At 46.4% G+C, this 18,452-nt stretch overlaps 1 protein-coding gene across 1 annotated transcript; it reads left to right on the top strand.

Annotated features, from left to right (window-relative positions):
* Window positions 1-379: 379 nt before the first annotated feature.
* On the top strand, window positions 380-16,566 carry LOC122946628 (cysteine-rich hydrophobic domain-containing protein 2-like). The gene is made up of 6 exons (XM_044306374.1): window positions 380-563; window positions 8,212-8,266; window positions 12,304-12,459; window positions 12,669-12,725; window positions 13,054-13,113; window positions 15,370-16,566. The coding sequence occupies exons 1-6, from the start codon at window positions 388-390 to the stop codon at window positions 15,418-15,420; spliced, it is 555 nt and encodes a 184-aa protein (XP_044162309.1). The 5' UTR covers window positions 380-387; the 3' UTR covers window positions 15,421-16,566.
* Window positions 16,567-18,452: the final 1,886 nt, after the last annotated feature.

Genomic DNA, 18,452 nt, shown 5'->3' with positions numbered 1-18,452 from the left:
CCGAGCCATTATAAATAATGAAAGGTATTTGAGAATATATTTATAATAAAGTAATATTTAAGTATTTTCATTTTCTTAATTCCCGGAGAACACCTTTCTAGCGAGACGTCTGAGGTGGGAATACTTGTATGGTTGGCTGGTCTTAAAGTGACATCGTTTGGATGCTGCAAAATGAAAATTCACAAAAACTTTACAGTGTCTGAAAACATAAACTTTTTTTTTTAAAACCAAAATCCGGCTCCATCTTCCCGCAAGTTCGCTCCATCTGAACGCTGCCTTGACAGCCCAGACTCGTCCTACGTTGGCCGCCTTGTCTTTCCTTAGGGCCAGCCCCGCCCACTGTCACGTGACACCCCCGCACTCCGAACCCCGTGTTGTGGTGACGTCATGAGCGTCTTGCTACCCAACATGGCGGACTTTGATACCATATACGAGTTAGATGAGGAAGAGGAGGAGGATGGCGACGACCGGGAAACGGGCTCCGGCCGAGTGGTGGACGAAGAGCACTTGCTTAGATACGCACCGGATCCGGTGGCGGTGAGGGGAGCCGGACACATTACCGTGTAAGAGACGGGGGGAGTTACAGATTTGTGGGGGCAGTCTGCGGAGCAGGCCCGTGTGGAGGCACTTGTCTGCGGAGTGACGGTACCGCCGGCGTTCTTCTGTGTGAGAACAGTGGCGCTCTGGGGGAGAACCGCCGTCATAACCATGCTGGTCCTGTACCCCACGTGACCTGACCTTTATATGAGGCCCCTTATACCTGTACCCCACGTGACCTGACCTTTATATGAGGCACCCTATACCTGTACCCCACGTGACCTGACCTTTACATGAGGCCCCTTATACCTGTACCCCACGTGACCTGACCTTTACATGAGGCCCCTTATACCTGTACCCCACGTGACCTGACCTTTATATGAGGCACCCTATACCTGTACCCCACGTGACCTGACCTTTACATGAGGCCCCTTATACCTGTACCCCACGTGACCTGACCTTTACATGAGGCCCCCTATACCTGTACCCCATGTGACCTGACCTTTACATGAGGCCCCTTATACCTGTACCCCACGTGACCTGACCTTTACATGAGGCACCCCTATACCCGACCTGACCTTTACATGAGGCACCCCTATACCCGACCTGACCTTTACATGAGGCCCCCTATACCTGTACCCCACGTGACCTGACCTTTACATGAGGCCCCCTATACCTGTACCCCACGTGACCTGACCTTTACATGAGGCCCCTTATACCTGTACCCCACTGTGACCTGACCTTTACATGAGGCACCCCTATACCCGACCTGACCTTTACATGAGGCACCCCTATACCCGACCTGACCTTTATATGAGGCCCCCTATACCTGTACCCCACGTGACCTGACCTTTACATGAGGCACCCCTATACCCGACCTGACCTTTACATGAGGCACCCCTATACCCGACCTGACCTTTACATGAGGCACCCCTATACCCGACCTGACCTTTACATGAGGCACCCCTATACCCGACCTGACCTTTACATGAGGCACCCTATACCCGACCTGACCTTTACATGAGGCACCCCTATACCCGACCTGACCTTTACATGAGGCACCCCTATACCCGACCTGACCTTTACATGAGGCACCCCTATACCCTGACCTGACCTTTACATGAGGCACCCCTATACCCGACCTGACCTTTACATGAGGCACCCCTATACCTGACCTTTACATGAGGCACCCCTATACCGACCTGACCTTTACATGAGGCACCCCTATACCCGACCTGACCTTTACATGAGGCACCCCTATACCCGACCTGACCTTTACATGAGGCACCCCTATACCCGACCTGACCTTTACATGAGGCACCCCTATACCCGACCTGACCTTTACATGAGGCACCCCTATACCCGACCTGACCTTTACATGAGGCACCCCTATACCCGACCTGACCTTTACATGAGGCACCCCTATACCCGACCTGACCTTTACATGAGGCACCCCTATACCCGACCTGACCTTTACATGAGGCACCCCTATACCCGACCTGACCTTTACATGAGGCACCCCTATACCCGACCTGACCTTTACATGAGGCACCCCTATACCCGACCTGACCTTTACATGAGGCACCCCTATACCCGACCTGACCTTTACATGAGGCACCCCTATACCCGACCTGACCTTTACATGAGGCACCCCTATACCCGACCTGACCTTTACATGAGGCACCCCTATACCCGACCTGACCTTTACATGAGGCCACCACCTGTACACGACCTGACCTTTACATGAGGCCCCCTATACCTGTACCCCACGTGACCTGACCTTTACATGAGGCACCCCTATACCTGACCTTTACATGAGGCACCCCTATACCCGACCTGACCTTTACATGAGGCACCCCTATACCTGTACCCCGTGTGACCTGACCTTTACATGAGGCACCCCTATACCTGACCTTTACATGAGGCACCCCTATACCCGACCTGACCTTTACATGAGGCACCCCTATACCTGTACCCCGTGTGACCTGACCTTTACATGAGGCACCCCTGTACCCATGCCCTATGTGACCTGTATAGGGTATCCCATTTGACCTCACCTGTATAGGAGTCACTACATATATTTGTGCCCCATGTGACCCTGTATCACCAATCTATGGGGGCCCAGTGAATGTTTGTGGCCAGATTCTCCTGTGAAGGTGCTTTGTCAGGACTGCCGCTGAACAAGGGGCTGGACAGAGTAGGACAAAACCACATTTACTCAGAATATGCACTTTTATTATAGCGGTTCTCCGGTGACAACGACGTTTTCCTGAGTGCCAGCCGCTGGCCCACCTAAGCTAAGAATTCATACTTGCCTGCCGCTCCGGTGTCTGCATGTGCCGGTCCCCTCCATGTGTACTTCTGGCACAGCATGGGGATGGTCACATGCTCCTCTGCAGCCAATGACTGGCTTCAGCAGTGACTGCTGCTGTGAGACACCGGAGTCAGAGTGGTGGACCAGAATGGCGGAGAGCAGGTATGATTCCTTAGCTTAGTGGGTCAGGCGGCTGGCACTTAATAAAATGTCATTATTACCGGAGAACTCCTTTTAAAAGGGTTGTCCCATATTAGATGAATACTTTCACAGGAGCGGTAAATGTGAGAAATACCTACCATTTTCCTTCCTTGCTTTGTGCTCTGCTCCTGCCTCACTGACGTCATCCTCCTGGCTGCAGCAGTTGTTCCGTACATATGTCACCACACGTGGTATGTAAGGGACGTCGCCACTGCAGTCAGAAGAACAAATTCTGCCGGGGAGGACTAGAGCACGGTGGTGGAAGTAACAGGGGAGAAACGGGGTTAATTTGACTTCATTTTTACTTACCGTCCTTGTGAAAGTATTTATTTAACTTGGCATTTGCTGGAGCAGAATCTGTCAGAATAAAACTTCATATTCTCACTACACCTGATAAAAGTTATTTAAAAAAAAAAGTATATTTGTACTGCTATCTCCTACCCAGTGCTGTCAGCAGTTTTGTATGGTCAAAACTGCTGACTGTTGCTGGAGTTCGATATTGATGGCCTATCCTCAAAATATCTGATCAGCAGGGGTCCGTCCGACACCCAGCACCCTCCCCTGTCAGCTCTGTGAAGAGGCTGCAACACTTCGGTGACAGCTTACCAAGCACAGTGCTGTACAATGTACAGGGTAAGAATGACTGAGCCTTATAAAGGGGCACACCCAAGAAAATCAGATAACCCTTCAAAAGATGATATCATTTTTAGTAGTATTTAATAAAGGATATATTCATTACTTTTTGTGGCTGTTTTTGTTGCGTTTGCACCACTGTCTTTTGTAGATTTATCTGATTGTACAGGGTAAGTCAAAATTAACCCTTTTATTTCGGAAACGAAAGGGAAAATTAAATATCTGTATATCCCAGCAAGTAATGGGTGAGAGGTCTTATCTTTCAGGTTTTGTCCGAAACATAGCCTAATCTTGAGAGCCACCATATTGGATAGGGGAAAATTTTTGCAATGGGAAGGGGGTCATGTAGCACATCAAGGAAGACCAGAGTTTTCTCAGAAATTAATTGCCACAATAACATTTGCAATATCGCTTGTGGTTCAAAAGTTATCAACCCAGAAAGTTATATCCAGGAACGTTCCCTGTGACGCACAGCTGTTGGACCTGTTCAATGTGTTGTCCCTGGTGCTGAACACAGAATTTAGAAGTTTTGAAATTTCTTTGTTGATCATTTTTGAAACACAAGTGATATTGCAAATCTGATTGAGGCAATCGATTTCTGAGAAAATCCTGGTCGCTTTCATATGCTAAATGACCCTCTTCCTATTGGAAAAAAGAGGTAGCAATAACTCCTGTACAAGTGTCATAGATGCCTGTTCAGGCCAATGTACTCCCTGGAAAAAGTCTAAGGCGTACCGATACGCCTTAGACTTTTCCCTGCCATTCATCAGCGCTGTGAACAGCAAGGGCAGCGCAGCGATGCTTCTGCTGCCTGAAACAACTAATAACAAGGCTCCTTACAGTGAGGAGCTTTGTTATTGGTCAGTTTGAGCGGGCTGTCGGAGCTTATGGCTCGCCGCTCTGAAGTGAGAAAAGAGGCGCTGGACATGCCAACAGGAGACCTCCATAACGGACAGACCTGTGTAATCCAATAACCACAGCGGTGGTGGCAATTGTGGCATGAGATAGGGCAATGGGTCATGGAAGACAAACTCCCCTTTATAGCAAGATTAAAGGGATTCTGTCACCTCTCATAACACAAATTCAGATTTTAAACCAGTCATGCTCCACAGATTACCTTGAATCGGTTTTGCTGTTCTATACTGTAATCCGTCCAGTAGTTTTGCTGAAAAACGACTTTTATAATTATGCTAATTAATCCTGAAGGTGCCCAGAGGGGCGTTATGTTCCACTTTGTGTGCCCGGTAACGCCCCCCTGCAGTGCCCTAAACGCCTTCCTCCTGAGTCCCTAACCGCCCACAGCGTCTCATCCCTCTCCTCCCCCTCCCTGACGGCCGAGCGAAGTCTCGCGCAGACGCAGTACCCACTGAGGGCTGCGCCAGTGCGATTTGCTGGAGACTGAGGGAAGAGTGAGCATCGGACGTCACTGGGCTCGGCACATGCCCACTGGCGACGATGAAGCTCCTCAGTGGTGCCGACCCCCTCGGAGCCACGGTGTCCTCAGTGGTGCCGACCCCCTCGGAGCCACGGTGTCCTCAGTGGTGCCGACCCCCTCGGAGCCACGGTGTCCTCAGTGGTGCCGACCCCCTCGGAGCCACGGTGTCCTCAGTGGTGCCGACCCCCTCGGAGCCACGGTGTCCTCAGTGGTGCCGACCCCCTCGGAGCCACGGTGTCCTCAGTGGTGCCGACCCCCTCGGAGCCACGGTGTCCTCAGTGGTGCCGACCCCCTCGGAGCCACGGTGTCCTCAGTGGTGCCGACCCCCTCGGAGCCACGGTGTCCTCAGTGGTGCCGACCCCCTCGGAGCCACGGTGTCCTCAGTGGTGCCGACCCCCTCGGAGCCACGGTGTCCTCAGTGGTGCCGACCCCCTCGGAGCCACGGTGTCCTCAGTGGTGCCGACCCCCTCGGAGCCACGGTGTCCTCAGTGGTGCCGACCCCCTCGGAGCCACGGTGTCCTCAGTGGTGCCGACCCCCTCGGAGCCACGGTGTCCTCAGTGGTGCCGACCCCCTCGGAGCCACGGTGTCCTCAGTGGTGCCGACCCCCTCGGAGCCACGGTGTCCTCAGTGGTGCCGACCCCCTCGGAGCCACGGTGCCCTCAGTGGTGCCGACCCCCTCGGAGCCACGGTGTCCTCAGTGGTGCCGACCCCCTCGGAGCCACGGTGCCCTCAGTGGTGCCGACCCCCTCGGAGCCACGGTGCCCTCAGTGGTGCCGACCCCCTCGGAGCCACGGTGCCCTCAGTGGTGCCGACCCCCTCGGAGCCACGGTGCCCTCAGTGGTGCCGACCCCCTCGGAGCCACGGTGCCCTCAGTGGTGCCGACCCCCTCGGAGCCACGGTGCCCTCAGTGGTGCCGACCCCCTCGGAGCCACGGTGCCCTCAGTGGTGCCGACCCCCTCGGAGCCACGGTGCCCTCAGTGGTGCGACCCCCTCGGAGCCACGGTGCCCTCAGTGGTGCCGACCCCCTCGGAGCCACGGTGCCGACCCCCTCGGAGCCACGGTGCCGACCCCCTCGGAGCCACGGTGCCGACCCCCTCGGAGCCACGGTGCCGACCCCCTCGGAGCCACGGTGCCGACCCCCTCGGAGCCACGGTGTCCTCAGTGGTGCCGACCCCCTCGGAGCCACGGTGTCCTCAGTGGTGCCGACCCCCTCGGAGCCACGGTGTCCTCAGTTAAATTCAAAATTGTCTAAATGTGCTATTTCTGCATGGAAGGCAGTTCTAGATACTAGTAATGGATTCCCTGCATGAATAGCAACCCCTTAATGTTATGTAGGCCTTCGTATTAACTATTTGAATTACTGTAACTTTCGTACTCCTCAAAAATAGTAAGAGGAGTATCTTTACTCTTCCAGAAATTAAAAAATGTAGCGTGACCTCTGCCCTTGATCCAATATGGCGGCCATGTTCCAATACATCCAGCATGTTCTAGACATAGCCTAGAAGATAGGCTCCCTCACTCATTACTTGCTGGGGTATTCACATGTTTCACTTTCCCTTCCGCTTCTGTAATAAAAGGGTGTCTTGAGACTCTCTCTGTACAATGGTTGTGCCCTGTCCCTTTCAGATGAATCAGACTGAGCTGCAGATGGGCCGTCCAGCTAAAGAACGTGACATCCCTGGCCGAGGAAGAGGCCGCAGCAGTTTGGTGTCAGACCTCTACCGATAAGATATTAAAGGGGTTGTCTCACTTCAGCAAACAGTCGTTACCATGTGGAGAAGGTTAATACAATCCACTTACTAATGTATTGTTATTCTCCATATTGCTTCCATTGCTGGCTGGATTAATTTTTCCATCACATTATACACTTCTTGTTTCCATGGTTACGACCACCCTGCAATCTATCAGTGATCAGTCGTGCTTGCACACTATCGAAAAAAATCACTAGCCTATGTGCACTACCGCGGTCCCGGCCACAAAATAGGCTGGTGCTTTTTCCTATAGTGTGAAAGCATGACCACCAGTGATGGATTGCAGAGTGGTCGTAATCATGGAGAGTGTATAGTGTAATGGAAAAATGAATCCAGCCAGCAAAGGAAGCAATATAAACAATCATAATACATAAGTGGCTTGTAGTAACTTCCTCTACATAATAAATGCCCGTTGCTGAAGTGAGACAACCCTTTTAATGACGTATCCCGAGGATAGGCCATTATTATTGACCTCATTGAGCCTTTAAGTGGATGATTGTGAAAATATTCAGGAATTACCAGAAAACTTAGGGTGCAGGTTTTCTTTATACAGTTTTTAAAGGCAGTAGTATCTGTCCTTAAGGCTTCTTGCATATGACCGAATGTATTTTGCTATCCGCAAAAAATACGGATGACGTCCGTGTGCATTCTGTATTTTGCGGAACGGAACAGCTGGCCCCTAATGGAACAGTCTTATTTTTTTCCGCAATGCGGAAAATAATAGGACGTGTTCTATTTTTTTGTGGAACGGAAATAATGAAACGGAATGTACCTTCCGTTTTTTTTTTTTTTTTTTTTTTTTTTTTTTTTTTTTTTTTTGCGGACCCGTTGAAATTAATGGTTTTGTATACGGTCCTAAAAAAAAAACCGGAATGGGCACGGAAAGAAGATAGGTTCGTGTGCAAGAGGCCTAAAGGGATTGGGCTATCCTCAGGATAGGACATCACTAGCTTATCCTCCCCGTAGCTCCGCTGACCATCTGTTCGGGTGTAGCTCCATTACCAGAAATTGGTGCTGGATCAACATTGTAGTGGACAGTGCTCTTTACTGCAGCGCTGCTCACATTCACATCAAAAGCCCTCTTTAGCCCATTCAGCCTGGATTCTTTGAAAGTAGACAACCCCTTTAAGGTACATAAATATATTCCCTTATTTGTACTGGTCTTCGGTTACTGCCTGCTTTATTATAGCCCAGAGCTGTATTCATAATTCTGCTGGTTGCTTTTGGAAATAGTCAACGGACACTTGCAATGCACTTCATATGTGTAACAGATTCAGTCTTAGATAAAAACCGTGGATAAGGTTTAACTGGTGAAAAATTGTCTTTCTTCTTCCTGTAGATTTGGATTAAGCAACAAGTTTGATGCAGAGTTCCCTTCTGTCTTAACCGGCAAGGTAGGCATGGTCATACGAATGGTTATATTATTGGGATGATTTCACTTTTGAATGGGGCAGCCCCACGGTATATTGCACAAGAAGAAAGCGTTTCAGCATCTCCTCTTCCTGACCGTGGATGTACACGGTGCAATAATCGGGCGGATTATTGGGAACAAACGACCGCCTGTTCCCGAAATTTGCCATCTAATAGTAAATGCACACCATCAGGATTTACGTGTGGAGAATCCGTGCTGACAATCCGCATCAATTGGTGCAGATTTTCCGCATGTGGATTTTACTCTTCCCATTGAAGTGACTGGAGAAATTCTGCATGAAATCCAGTCAGAAAAAGAATTTAACATGCTTCGGATTTTTAAAACTGCACTGCCGGTCAAAAGCCACGCTGAAAAAATCTGCATCGTGTACATGACAATTTCATACGGTGCATGCAAATCTGCACGCAATTCTGATGGTGAACTTAACGTAAAGGTGCAGCAGATCACCCGATGAATATGTGCCTGCTACTCTGGATGGAGACCAGTCCTGATATGGCATATTATGATGACATCTGCAGGATAACCTTTTTTCATGTGGACCATGTCTCTCATTGCAGAGCTGTGTACGAGGAGTCATCTACAAAAGTGCTTGCTCTCTAGATGCCATACTGTGTTATGCCAAGGGCATGACACGGCAAAATAAAAAAAAGCGAGGGCCGAAGCTCTGACCGGTAAAGAGATTCCCCAGGTTTAGAGCCGCGTATCGGGATATGTTGTGCTGAAGAGGCATAGCGCTGTTATAAGCTGGACAAGCTGATGGAAATCACAGCAGCTCCCTCCTGCAATGGACGGATCCATTCAGATAATACAACAGTCTGCATCCATTCAGAACGGATCCATTTGTATTATCTTTAACATGGAGAAGACAGATCCGTATTAAACTCCATTAAAAGTCAATGGGGGACAGATCCGTTTTCTATTGTCAGAAAACGTATCCGTCCCCATTGACTTACATTGTGTGCCATGATGGATCCGTTTAGCTCGGTTTCATCAGACGGACAACAAAAGTGTTTTGGTGTCCGTCTCCAAAGCGGAACGGAGGCAAACTGATGCATTCTGAGCGGATCCTTTTCCATTCAGAATGCAAACGAATCGGTTTTGGACCGCTTGTGAGAGCCCTGAACGGATCTAGCAAACGAAAAGCCAAAACGCCAGTGTGAAAGTACCCTAAGACGGGCAGCTAGTCTGCCACATCTGGCAGTCTAATGCCGATTACCTGATGAATGAGCAAACGCTTATCGTGCAGTCCCAAAGTTTCAACCGGTTTAAAAACCCCTGTTTGCTGGTGGCAGATGGTGCTGTCTGATCACGATCTGCTGCCGGCAAACAATGGTCAGAATGGGGACAAGTGATGGCACTGGAGATCGCTTGTCACCATACATGTAATAACAGCGGTCTCCTCCACTAATGAGCAGGCGATTGCTGGGAAGGAACGTCTAATACAGGCTTTAGTTATAGCAGGTTATGGGCACCATGTTACAGATGTATTGTGAGGCTTTATACTGCCACTTTTTTTAGGCTAGGTTTACATTGCTCCGGGTTTGGGAAGATCACACCAGCTCATTTGCTTTGTAATAAGCTATTTGCACCTCAGTGCCTTTTATATCCAGGCTGGTTCTTATCTCATTATGTTTGACGTGAACGTATCCATAGAGCCCCATTCATCTGGGGGTGTTTTTGGCATTCATCAGAATACTTTTTTCTTGGACTTTATAGTTTACTGTGCTTTCCTGGCCAACTGGGCACCGAACAAATCCTGGTTTGTGTTTGATATTTATATTTTTATAAATATATAAACATGCAGCGGAGGATGTGACGTATGCCATTGTAACCCTCCTATCCAAAAAACGTCACCGACTTCTGTCAGAGGTATATATCTCCGATGGAGGGAGAAAGCGGAGCCTCCCTGAAAATGCTTGGTGTCATGGCCTGTCCGTAGTTCAGGTGTCACTAAAGTGAGTTCTTGGGCCTAAGGGGAAGACGCAGCAGTTTCCTGTTGTAATACTCTCCACAATCGCACATTGTACGACTCCGCCGGCAGTTCAGAAGTCATAAAAAGTTCCCCTGGTGTTGTCCACTGAGATGCAGGTGATTGATAGGGCCATAATAGCCACTCTTGGCTTTCTGAGGCCAGACTGAGCCTGCTGGGTTTTGCTTAGTTTTCCTCTGTTTGCTGCCTTGGCTGTATCCTGTCATAAAATATTATGGCCCCCTTTTAACAATGTTTAAAAAAAGAAGATGCCTGGAGGAAATAATGCTGCTTTTCATTGGAGACCAGTACAACCAGAATAAAAACCCTTATCTTCTACTTTAAACAGATGAACAAAAAAAAAAAAACTAGAAACATGACCTAGCAAGCAGTCGCCCCCACGACTCTTTTACCAGACCTTGGATTTTTTTTCTAACCCTACTGTTTTATTTGAGTAGCTCGGCTCCCCGTAGATCCAGTTCCCAAGCAAGGGGGGTGAAGCTTCTTTATTACACCTTTGTCTCCAAGTCCATTATTTAGACCTGTGAGAACCCATTGCACTGGAAGGAGCAGGCTTTGAAACTTCTCGACATCTGTGTAATTATTGCCTAGGTGGTGGCCACGTGACATTTTGAAATAATGTGATAAGTTTTTTGTGTCATTTTCTTTAATTGTTGCAGAAATATCATTGTACACTGCTGTCATGTAATAAATGTCATCCACATCTGATTTCTGTGATCACTAAAGGATGGATTGTCCGATCTCACCAGGCTTACGGGAATGACCGATTGGACCAGTGCTCCGTTGTTTAAGGAACTTCAAATAGCATAGCAGGACAAGCTCACTGGTTAGCACTGGGGTCCTAGGTTCAAATCCGGCATACTGGCCTGCTTGGCCGTTCCCCCTAAGCCTGGCGGCTTGGGCCCGAAGCTTAGGCTACTTTCAGACTCGCGTTTGGTGCAGATCAGTCATGGATCTGTACAGACGGATCCGTTCAAATAATACAAATAGATCCGTTCTGAACGGATGCAGACGTTTGTACTATCTGTAACATTCAGAATGCATTAGGGGAAAAACTGATCCTGAACGGATCTTGCAAACGGAAACCAAAACGCCAGTGTGAAAGTAGCCTTAGTCGCATCTTGCTATTTTCACAGTGACACACGGTACAAATCCTTGAACGTAATTTTTAGAAATGATGTACACCAAACGTGGTCCCGGTATCCTCCTGCTTAGTCCACATTTCTGTGACTCTTCAGTCCCAACATGTTTGCTGTTGGATGCGTGTGACCAGACCCATTCTTCAGCCACAGGCAGTGAATCACAGTGCAATGTTGGCCAATGGCGGCTTCTGATGGATGAGTGTGGCCACATACGCCTCCATCAGTGGTCATGTTGAGACCAAGACACTGATGAATTTTGACCTCAACAGGCATAGTTGGGGACCTTACAAATCGTGATATCGGTGTAGATCTTCTAAAGACAATATGTTAAGTGATCAAAGTGGCCAACCCCTCAAACGGTTAATACATACCTACTTTCGGGCTTTGTAAGGGGCCCGGTCTCAGATTCAGTAAATTTTTGAGCAAAATGGCACAATGTGCTGCACAAACTTGCCTGGTTAAACGCTGGGCTTTCCTGGGGAAACTCCAACATATTTTTGCAGACTCTTTGACGTCGGTGGTATACATTTTCAGGACATATAAACGCAGAAAGCATAGGGATGATCCGTGTGCTTTCTTCATATGTCCACAAAAGGCAGACCAATTGAATTTAACGGGTCTGCAAAAAATGTTGATGCAACACGAACGGATTTGTGGACCGCAAAATACATACTGTTGTGTGCATGAGGCCTTAGTCATTGAGGTTGGGCACCTTTCATATCCGTTGTGCAGTGGAACAGCGCTTGTGTTATAGGAGTGAAGAGGGAGCTGCAATCAAAGCCAAAGTGATTTAACATGGGCCGCTGTGTGTTTTGTTTTGTTTTAAATAATTGTCATGCTACCAAATCTTGTGCTGTGTGTCTGCAGGTTGCCCCTGAAGAGTTTAAAATCAGTATCGGACGTGTGAATACATGCTTGAGGAAGAATCTCCCTCTCAATGTGAAGTGGCTGCTATGTGGCTGTATTTGCTGCTGTTGTACACTAGGCTTAAGTTTGTGGCCGGTTATATGCCTGAACAAAAGGGTAAGTAATTGCACTGGGAGCGCTTTCATAGAGGCGGGTGACCTTACAATTGTTCCGCACCATTCAGCTGAAGAGGTGGAATTGGGCCGTGCAATTTATATCCTGATAATTGCTGTAGAGATGATCGCAGATTTCTAAATGCACACACTAACACACCAGTTGATTTTTCTCTTTCTTATAATCTTTTGTTTGTCGCCATGTTTTGCTAGACAAGAAGATCCATTCACAAGCTATTGGACTGGGAGAATAACAGATTATATCACAAGGTAAGTGATCGATATAAAATGTAACTGGTAAGGCTGGCTTCACATCTCATTTTTCCCATCCTTTTAATGTATACGTTAAACAGATGCCTCAGACTGATGCCATACAGTGGCAACCTTTCACTATAGAGTTCAATTGTAAAAATATATATATAATTTTTTTTACCATACTGCAGGATACAAGAACATTGTGTGCTTCGTTTTTGTGTCCTCTTTTTTTTTTTTTTTTTTTTTTTTTTCTCCTTTAACGCATACGTCAAGCTGAGGCATAAAATGTGATGTGAACCCGAACAAGGCGCAGTGTCTGATAGTAAGATTTGTTTCTTCTTAGCTTGGCTTGCACTGGAAACTGAGCAGAAGGAAATGTGAATCAAACAACATGATGGAATATGTAAGTATCCTATTATGCGGTAGAAATAAATTTAAAACCTTAATTCCGTCCAAAAAAAAATACATGGGGCAGCTTGACTAATCCTAATTTTTAGACAATGTACACTTAAGACTAGGCAGCCTAAAAATACACCAGATTTACGGTATCTGGATGATTAAATTGGTTTAAGTTTATACCGCCTATTAGTTGGCTGACGTTATACCAGAGTGTCGTAAACCGCATCCCTTTCTAGCTTAGATGAGTTGAAGTGTCTAAGGGCCACTTTACACACACGTGCTCTGGGGTTTTTGGCTCACTAAAGACACCATAAAACACACCATAGAAACAACTGACCTTTTTTCTATACTGCATACAGGTTTTATGGCTTTTCTTGGAAGCAATTAAATCTTTTTTTCTAGACCACTTTGGGAACCATGCTTTTTCTGGTATTTTTTCCCTGTCGAGAAGGAGATGTCAAAACGCCAAATGTCCAAAAAAAGTAAACGCACATGAGGCCTCATTCACATTTCCGTGTCACGTCCGTGGAAAAAAAGCGTATGTTTCATCTGTGAAGGATCCGTACTTGGTCCACATCATGAATAAAAGTAGTGCATGTACCGTGATTTATATATATATTTTTTTTATAGCCCACGGTCAGTAAAAAAAAATACTGAAATGTGAACAGGCACATTTAAATGAATGGGTACGTGTGTTGTCTGCAGAAAATGCAGACAGCACATGTCAGTGAAAAATGGAAATGTGAACAAGGCCTGACCCCTATCCTCACGGAAGTTCGCTGGCAGGGGCTGGAAGTGCATATATCCTGAATGGAGCAATGGGGAGCAGGGAGAATTAGACAAAACAGTCCTGAAAACCCCTTAGTGACCAGCAATACCAGTGGCCTGGTAGAAGTGCTGCACAGGCCTCCCATGAGAGCCGAGCTCCTGCTCAGTTGTAACCAAGGCATCAAAGTGGTTTAGACGGAGCGAGCTCCCTCTGTCTCCCCTAGGCACCCTGCTAATGAGATTGTGGGGTCCAGTGTGTTCGCTGAATGAAGCTCCAAGGCCTGCCTGCATGTATTCCCATCAGCTTGCTGAAAGTATAATACTCTGCACTGCATAATCAGTACAGGGTGTTATAGAAGCAATCAAGACTGCCTGTTAAAGTATCCTTGTGGGACAAGTGAATGGTTAAAAAAAAAAAAAAAAAAAAAAGTTTTATTAATAAAAATTGAAGTCGAAAGACAACCTTTTACATTGAACAAAGTTTTCAAAAGTTGCAAAAATAACCCCCCACCCCCCCACATACTTGGTATCGCCATGACCCAGGCTACACAATTATCACATATTTATACTGAGCCCCAAAATAAAATCGAGGCCTCTCACAGCTCCGTAGAAAGAAAAATGTAAAAAAAACTTTATTTAAAAAAAAGGGGGATTTTATTGTGCAAAAGTTGTCGAAAAAAAACCTTTATGTATTTGGTATCGCTGTAATCGTACTGACCCAGAGACTAAAGTTAGTGTTATTTATGAAAAAAAAATAATGCTACTGAATATAATGTATAGTGGCAGTATTGCAATTTTTTTCCACACCCGCCCAGAAAGTTTATAAACATTAAGTTATTTGTACACCACAATGACGCCATTAAAGATTACAACTTGTCCCGCAAAAAAATAAAAATGCTTTCATACAGCTACATTGATTAAAAAGTTATAGCTTTTGCAATGCGATGATGTAAAAAATGAAATAAATTGCTTGGTTGTTAAGGCCCAAAACAGGCTGGTCACTAAGTGGTTAAGGGTTGCCCAAATACAGCAATGGTCACTTTTAGTAGTGTTTCAGCTTCCAGCCTCAGACGCATAGCCGGGAATGATGGGATGCTGTGCCTGGAAGGTTCCTCAAGCATTTCAGACAGAATCTGAGAATATTTGGAAGAGCAACAATTGCCCCAACTCTGCAATGTTATCACAGAGTCCACCCATCCTCTTTCGGTTCTCCATAGACATTAGATTCTATCACAGTGACGAGAATCTGCGTAGAAAACTATGGCCAGCTTTCCTCTTATGTAGGCTGGTGCGGTAAGCTGCTAGGTTGCAAAACTTTTCAGGATTTCTCCTTAGAAAATGATCTATGGTCACTAGAGACTAAGTGAATATTTTACAAATCTCGCCCACCTGCTGTGGCCAACGATTTCACCGCTGTCAGCATAAGTAGGGGTGATACCCGCATGTAGCGTGCGCTATTTGTTAATGCTCTTTTTATCTATTTCTTTTCCAGGTCATACTAATAGAATTCTTACCAAAGTATCCTATCTTTCGACCGGACTGAAGACAGACTGCCCCCCCAGTTCATTTCATGTTTTTGTTACCTGTCATTCCTACCCTTAGTGCCTTTTTAGATGGTTTTGGGAAGGAAAGGTCTACTGTACACGTGGTGTGTTTAGAAAAACACAGCAGGAGGTCTTTTGTATCGCTGTATGGTAACCTAACAGAGTGGTATTTTTTATTCTGTGTAGAAAAGAACAAAATTTGCACACTTATTTTTTTATGTTTAAGGGAAGCTTTCTGTTTTGCACTTCATTTTACCCCGTGTGGTGAAAACGTGTCAAGCGGCGTGCGTCACTGCAGCCACGGGGGTGGCATATATATATATATATGTGTGTGTTTACATAGTATGTATATATGTTTATACACATCCCTATATGTAGTGAAGGTAGGGGTGTACATTAGTGCTGCTTTAAATCTAGCTTGTTGCCTTACTGTTCCTACGTCTTTGATTTACTAGTGCTTACCTAGCTCCCGGTGTCAGTCCGTTGCCTGTCGTGCAGAGGTGACGCCTGTCTCTCCGCCTGTCCCAGCTGGTCATGCAGCAGCTTCACACTGACTACAAGTCCTTCAATTTTCAATATCCTTTCTGGTCTAAAGGGTTAGACTTTTATGTATTTTTGGGGACGGATCTATCTATAGAAGCGATCATTTCTTATATTCTACGTGATTTGATGTGTCAATGCGTCAAATTTAAATATACATATATAAATATATACTGCAAGCCGCAACAGATTATTTAACCAAAAACTGTATATATTGCCTTTTTCAGAACTGCAAGTATTATACTTATGTTTACAGAATGTAATATAGCTGTTACTATGTTGCCAATGATTCTGCATCAGTTCTACAAATACATGCAGGCTCGCTTGATTGTATGAACCATTTCTCGCGTTTAGGTTGAACTGAACCATGTCTTGCATTGCTTTGTGCTGCTGGTCTCTCGTCTGCAGATCTAACAGTCCCTTTGTGATAAAGCCATATCAGTTGGATGTAGGGGAGTGAGGGGCACTCTGACTTGCACTTCTAAGGGCACTTTCACACTAGCGTTATTCTTTTCCGGCATTGAGTTCCGTCCTAGGGGCTCCATATCGGAAAAGAACTAATCAGTTTTATCCCTATGCATTCTGAATGGAGAGCAATCCGTTCAGGATGCATCAGTTCAGTCTTTGACTTTTCAGGACGGAGATAATACCCCAGCATGCTGCAGTTTTATCTCCGTCCAAAATTCCAGAACACTTGGCATTTTTCCCATTAAAATGCATTAATGACGGCCCCAAGTGTTCCAGCAAAACTGATCCGGCATTGCGGTCTGCGCATGCTCAGACCAAAAAAAATGTGAAAAAGTAAATGTCGGATCTGTTTTTCTGGATGACACCGGAGAGACTGATCCGGCATTTCAATTCATTTGTCATACGGATCAGGATCCTGATCCGTCTGATAACTGCCATCAGTTTGTGTCCGTATTGCTGGATCCAGCGGGCCGTTCCAGCGACTGAACTGCCTGCCGGAATCCTCTGCCGCAAGTGTGAAAGTACCTTAAACAGTGTATGTAGTGGACAGACTTTTTCTATGCCCTGTAAATGAGTACACCTTTGGCACCCTACAAACTGTGTTTGTGTTGGGGACACTGAGGGTATGCTCCCGTGTGACAAAATGTTTCTGTGACTGAAAATGCCTTTTGTAAACGTGATTGGTATTGTTTTTAAGCGTTTCTCCAACCCCCATTTAGGCCACCTGCTCACGTTACAAAATACATGTGCTTTTTCCGTGCAGAAAAAAAACGCAGTGTAGTACAGTACCAACGAAGTGTATGAGATTACACAAATCTCATGCACACTTCGCAGTTTTCTGTGCGGGAATTGAACTGCCGTGCGGAATTCTAAAATCGCAGAATGTTAGTTGTGTTTGTGGGTTTAGCTGTGGATTCCATTTCCAATGAAGGGTGACATCTGCCACGCCAAAAAACGATGTTAGAAATTGCGGATATGTAGCACATAAAACCACACGAGTGCAGGCGGCCTTAAATGATTGGAATATACCATAAGAATATACTGACACGTACGTGGTTTTGCTCATGACAAATCCAGTGCATTTGTAAAAGATTCCACAACAGAAATCCAAGACTGACACTCAGATTTCTGGTGCCGATGTGATGGCAGATCCAAACGAGGATTAATCCCATATGGAATCTGCAACTAGAATGAACTGGATGTAGGGCCGCAGCTATCGTTATTATTTTAGTAATCAAGTACTCTACCGATTTAAGCGATTAATCTGATAAGAATCAGTGTCCCCCCCCCCCCCGCACCGCCAGACCCCCATGCAGCTGCCATAGTCAAATACCCCAGAATATGCCAAGTGCCCCCTCCCATCACAGGAATGCTCCCCATGACACCCTGACTGATATACACCACATCAGCACCAGATCTGTACTGTAAGGACCTGTAATTGTGCCAGATATGCCTGCATTCTGAAGCTCCCCTACACACAGACCTGCCAAGAGCTCCGTACGCAGTGCCGCCCCTATGAGCCTCTGTGTATTCCAGGACTGCACCACATCCTCCCTCACATGGCCGCCCATTTGCGTTGAGGATTTTTTTTATGTCAATTTACTCATGTTTCAGCCCTAGTTGGATGCAAAATGTTAGAAGATTTGATAAGGATTTAGGCACCTTAATCCTCATGAATTGGGAGTGGGGCCTAAATGGAACAAGCAAAAATAAAAGTTCTCCCCGCACTTTGGTTGTTATATTGGAGATGTCTGAATGCTTAAGGGATTTTTCTGGGCATCCCAAAAAATAAGATAATTTTTCTACCCAACAGGTATTAGAAGTTGTTTGTGTCAGAATTTTCCAATCCTATCTTCCACTTCTCCCTGGCCTTGCCACCATAGTATACGTTTAGGTTACCTGTGCAGGTTTTTCCTTGTGGACTGTCATGCCGAAAAACCACAGCAAAATGCGAGAGATTTCACAAATCTCATTTACACTTTGCTTTATGTTTTGTGCGGAAATTGAGCTGCCGTGCCGATTT

The sequence above is a fragment of the Bufo gargarizans genome, chromosome 9, assembly GCF_014858855.1.
Source record: "Bufo gargarizans isolate SCDJY-AF-19 chromosome 9, ASM1485885v1, whole genome shotgun sequence".
NCBI classification, from domain to species: Eukaryota; Metazoa; Chordata; class Amphibia; order Anura; family Bufonidae; genus Bufo; species Bufo gargarizans.
This window is presented reverse-complemented; position numbering and strand designations above follow the sequence as displayed.